General features: G+C 30.6%; 1 protein-coding gene across 1 annotated transcript; it reads left to right on the forward strand.

The window, feature by feature from the left end:
• Positions 1–404: 404 nt before the first annotated feature.
• LOC143178920 (sorting nexin-29) lies at positions 405–4752 on the forward strand. The gene is made up of 12 exons (XM_076377857.1): positions 405–542; positions 1194–1456; positions 1765–2066; positions 2140–2265; positions 2347–2689; positions 2757–2886; positions 2956–3197; positions 3271–3486; positions 3553–3709; positions 3805–3945; positions 4025–4164; positions 4299–4752. The coding sequence occupies exons 1-12, from the start codon at positions 540–542 to the stop codon at positions 4381–4383; spliced, it is 2148 nt and encodes a 715-aa protein (XP_076233972.1). The 5' UTR covers positions 405–539; the 3' UTR covers positions 4384–4752.
• Positions 4753–5736: the final 984 nt, after the last annotated feature.

Genomic DNA, 5736 nt, shown 5'->3' on the forward strand with positions numbered 1-5736 from the left:
ACTGAATGAAGACTTTTATGTATCCTTTGAAAAAGCTTATTATAAATACTAATTCACGAGCTAGTGTCTAACCACAATTACAATACTAATGTTCGTAAATTTATCATACCGCGGCTGCCAAGTAGTATTTTTATGCGTCGTGTTTAATAGTGTCATCCAGTACCAACTACTCTACGAAAAATGCTCAAGCCTCGTGGCCCCCTTTTTTTACATCCGTTTAATATCTAATTTGAATAATACGTCTGTGATTGAAAAAAGAATCAAGGATGAGGAAACTAAGTTTCTGCCCCTGAACTCTCCTGTTGTATAAATTTACATGCATGTGGGTTGTACATACATTGTTCTTTAAAAGAAATTAATCACCTTTTGTTAATTGTCATGAGATCGTTACAACGTAACAATATTCTCAATGAAAAACTTTGTACACATAACAATCATCAGAAGTGATCGTATATTTATCCGTGACTGTTTTATGACTGTTTTTAATGACAGACACAATTTGAGGGGAAATCAACAGTGTTCTTCACTGATTAGTGTCCATGGTATGTATTTATTTTTCCTTTACGTAAAATTAAATTGTGGTCCAATCCTGTGTTGTCAGTACATATTGGCCTGTCAGATTAACGAGGAAGTCATTGCACAAAACAATCTGTTGAATAACATAAATGATCGTCAAACTCTATTTTAATTATTTCAAATAGATGTGCATATCATGTACTGGAACGAATGGCACAGAAATTGCGTTTTAGAAACAGTGAATCGTATGACAGATTGTTTTTTTACTTCCAGCCCTTGTTTACATTTAATTATTGTAATGAAAAAGTGAAAGCAATATTTGACGAATATAATTATTGTATATGTTATGCGATGCTTCTTTGTTAAACGCGAAACAAACAGTGTTATTGTTCATAGTTCAAACAAGTGTCAAAATATTAAAAGTCTTAACAATTGCATTTTATTTAAGCCATTGTTAAGAATGATGTGCATTGTGTTAAGAATAATATATAACAAAAATATTAAAAATATCTGTTGACTAGTGAATATTAAATAATAATTCTTTAAAAATATAATATTTAAAATATGTAAAATATAATTGCAAGTATTTTTTTATGATATATTTGTATCTTCAACTAACTTTTGCCCAAATATTTACAATATCCAAAATTTATAGCAACATTTATAACATGTTCTAGGCTTTACGTATGATGTCAGCAATAGTGCCAAGCACAAATAATATAAATGATGCTAATCAGGCTTGTGATCATATAGCAGAACGACAGAAACTGTTGGAAGACTTATTGGCTGCTGCAAAAAAATGTCACATCAGATTTGGTGGGCGGACTGAATTAGCTACTGAATCAGATATCTGTGTGACACAATTATGTCATATCCTTGAATCAATCTTCAGTCATGGTCTACATACAAACTGCATTGAAAAAATCAATTCAGCTCTAAGGTACTAAAATAATTGACATTATCAAGAATAAAAATATAATTTGTTGTTCTGCTAATAAAATTAATTGGTTAATTTTTAATTCCTATGCATATAATAAAAATCTTTGTTTACGTTAAATGTTGATTAGTATGTGTAACTGCTATCATAGCATTGATACCATGTGGATGATAATATGCATAGTAATTTCCTATATTTTATTCATTATCGCTTGTGTAAGTTATCAGCTGATGAGTGTTCTACAGATAATACAGAAGCTGACTAATGCTTTACCAACTCCTTCATTGTGTTTATTTGTGTTGCTTTTATAGGCACGTGTCAGACATAGTGTCTGGTGGAAGTACAAAATCATGCAATACATCGGATGTTCCATTTTGGCCATGCATAAAAGAACAATTGACATGGCACGAACAAGAACGTTTTAGTGTATTGAAGAGAGTTCATACCGATTATGGTCGGGGTAGAGCATGGCTAAGAGCCGTTTTAAATGAACGTTCCTTAGAACGTCATTTACATGCTATAATTGATCCCAACGTGCTGTCTCCTTTTTATGAAGATTGGGCATTTTTACTTGATCAAGAACGAAGTGCAGTACTACCAAATGTGGCTGCAGGTATAGAAACACTATCTTTATACTTTATTATTTCACTTATTTTGACAAATTAAATACAATTTTTAACTATTAGGACTAGGTAGCATTTTATTTGCAATTAGGATAGATAATGAGGAATTGGATAATAGTTTAAAAAGAAAAGAAATGGAGAAACAAAAAGTATCATTATCTGAGCCAGTTATATCATCTGCAATACCAGGTAATTAAATATTCTAATTTTTATTATGAAAGATTAAAAGCTATTTGTGTGTTTCATTGATGATGTTTACATTAAAATTAGGACCCACTGCAAAGCAACAAAAGCAAAGGAAAAGGATACCAACTCATATAATTTCTTTTGATGATGAAGATGATGAACAAGAGTCTTCAGAAGCTACTGCCTCAATTAGTGCACCTCCAACCTGCCTCAGTTCTCCTACGGTAGCTTCTGCTAAAGACACAGTGTCGCCTTCATTGGCAGAGTCGCAGTCGCAAGCAGAATCAAATGAAATTAATAAAACTAATGAAACTAATGAAATTAGTAAAACTAGTGAAACTAATGAAATTAATGAAACTAGTGAAATTAATGAAATTAGTGAAACTAATGAAACAAATGAGAAAGAAACTTCAAAATACGAAAAATGGTAAATACACATTACTTTATTGAAATTTTTATCGTTGTTAAATTATAAAACTTTTCTATATTTTCAGTGAATCGTTTGAAGAAGAAAAAGTCTTAACGCCAGTTACAGATTCTGGTAATATGGGTGGACTTGTTCCAGTGTCACCTTTAGATCAAATGCTAGATGACATGTTGATAGCATTGCCAAACTATTTAGATGTACGTATATTAAAGTTGAGCTAATTATAAAAAAACTACGAAACTGATAATTTATTTCACTTTATACAGGATTCTTTAGAAGTTACAGAAGCTGCAGTGGAAGCTACTGAACCACTTGCAGGCTTAAATATTCACGCAAATACGGAAGATCTAGATACAGAGACATTAAGAATAAAACTTGTAGCTATGAATGAAATATTAGAACAAGCTAAAGAAGATGCTATGACTAGTAGATTGCAACTAGCCCGTTTACAGAGACAACATCAAAATTATCTCGAAAGACATGAACTACAAATACAAACTCTAAATAGGTAAAACTTATGGTTAGATATTTGTTTCCAATATGAATAAAGAATTAATAAATATAACAATGATTAATAATAGGGAAAATGAATTATTGAGACAACAATTGCGTAAATACGTAACAGCAGTACAAATGTTAAGAAGAGATTCTGATTCCACTACAGTCTCTGAAGAGGATCCATCATTAGATTACCATTATGAAGCTCAACAATATGAAGAAAAATTAATTCAGGTCGCAGACATGCACGCGGAATTAATGGAATTTAATGCTAGATTAACTCTTCAATTAACTAATAGGTATAATTGCTATGTTTTTGATTATTAATAATCGATATATTAAATCAAAATTTATGAAAATTATAGGAATAGATTAGTTAAATTATTACAAGCAGAACTAGAGTGCCTTCGCGGCCCATTAAATGAAGATGATCTACCAACGGAACCTCCTTGTCTCATTCACATATGGATTCCATCTGCTTTCCTTACTGGCCAGCCCTCTGACGTTCATCATGTATACCAGGTAAATAAACACGGAAGTTCTAAGTATACATTTATATAATTAATATAATTAATTTGTTCCTATGATCACATGTAATTTGTATTATTTTCTTGTAGATATATATACGAATTAGGGACACTGAATGGAATATATACAGGAGGTACGCGCAATTTTATGCACTTTATAGAGAATTAAAAAAACACGACGCGATTGTTACTACTTTTGAATTCCCGCCAAAAAAGACAATAGGAAATAAGGTATGCATCTATGATCCAAGATATTTAAAGAAAAGGATAGTAAATTACTTTGTATTCATTTAATTTTTCTTATTTTTAGGATGCTAAGTTTGTAGAAGAAAGACGCCAGAAATTACAGTACTGGTTAAGACGAGTTGTTGGAAGATTAGCACAATGTTCTCCTGCATTTGCATCTCGACCAAGCAGGCAGACGCTCATATCCCTAATGCCTTTCTTTGGGTAATTTATTTCATTACTATCCTAGATGATTTTCAATTCGTTTTAAACGTGAAAAAAGCTTGTAGGAAAATATTGTGCATAGTAATTAGTAATTTACATTTTTATTGTCTCGCTAACATTATCTTTCGTTTCAGCGATAACCCTAATGCTGAGGATTCGAGGAAAAATAACTCTACAAGAAACACGTTTTCTTCTTCCCCTCAATACATGGGTTTATAATTATTAATGTTTTTATAGACAATTTGTACATACATGGAACCTTTTTAATTTAAATGTATAAAATAATTGTTTCCCTGTATATGTATATATAGGGAATAGTTATATATATGTATATTGTTGACAATTGAGGAGATGGAGAGCATATGCCTGTATGTATACAATCACTACCATACATTCACACATATGCTGTTTATATATTATATGATAATATGTATAAAATTAATGTGTAGTCAAAATAATTAAAAATTAATCTTTTTTTTACAAAAGTATGTATTATTTTTTACAAATGTCTATATAATTGTTTAAGAATCTAATTCATATTCAGAGAGAAATTCTAATCCTATTTCCGATCTTTTAATCAGATAAAAAAATATATATTTCTTATACGCCATATAAATTTGTTGTATATATATATTGCATATATATATATATACACACACATATATATGTATATATAATATACTTTATAATGAAAGTGTTAAAAATATTTTTTAATGTAGTTTATAAAATAAAAGATGCGTTTAACTAAAAAATACATATAAAAAATGATTATTTAACACATATGCGAATAAAGGTAGATTAAAAAGAGCTACAGACTATCGAAAGAATTATAAGGAAAAGTATCGTACGTCGTTTATCATTAAATTATACAGTATCGAGTTGAATCTCATTTTCTAAAAATTTTATTCATGTAAGGCGCCTTAACAGTAATATAAAAAGGTACACTTTTCCATTTATACTTTATGATAAAAATAAAAGTGCATGTTGTTATTGGAACAAGTACATACAGTATTATGCTGGTAAATAATACAACTAATCGCATATAAGATTCACAGATTTAACAAGTTTTGCTTAGGAGTCTCACTATGGAGAGGTAACGGTAAGAAAATTTCTCTGAACCAATTGTCGAGCTAAGAACACGTTTAGCGTGTAGATTTCTCTTCCACGCTTGTTTTCAAACAATTAATACATATCTCAACAAGACATTTCAAGCGTGAATCCGAATCGATACATTTGTACTGAGCGATACAGATTGTTGTGTTTCATTTACCTTTCCATATTGAGATATTAAAGTTTCTTGTAATAGCAAAGTTTATCGAGTCATCATTAATATAATCATGATTAATACCTTGACCGCCCTGTGTGGAACCGTAATGTATTTTTGTTACAAAGGAACCAACGGTACGCTCGTACATTATTATTGTTACATTATAGTATATTCGACGACGCTGCGACAGGAGCTTTATTGTTTCGTTGCTCGAGAAAGCAACAGAATAAACGACAAACATCGGTAGACGTTCGCCCGCTTCTCAGGGTTCAAATCCCTTAATATTTATATTCGATACCCGTACG

This window comes from Calliopsis andreniformis, chromosome 5 (assembly GCF_051401765.1).
Source record: "Calliopsis andreniformis isolate RMS-2024a chromosome 5, iyCalAndr_principal, whole genome shotgun sequence".
Lineage (NCBI taxonomy): Eukaryota > Metazoa > Arthropoda > Insecta > Hymenoptera > Andrenidae > Calliopsis > Calliopsis andreniformis.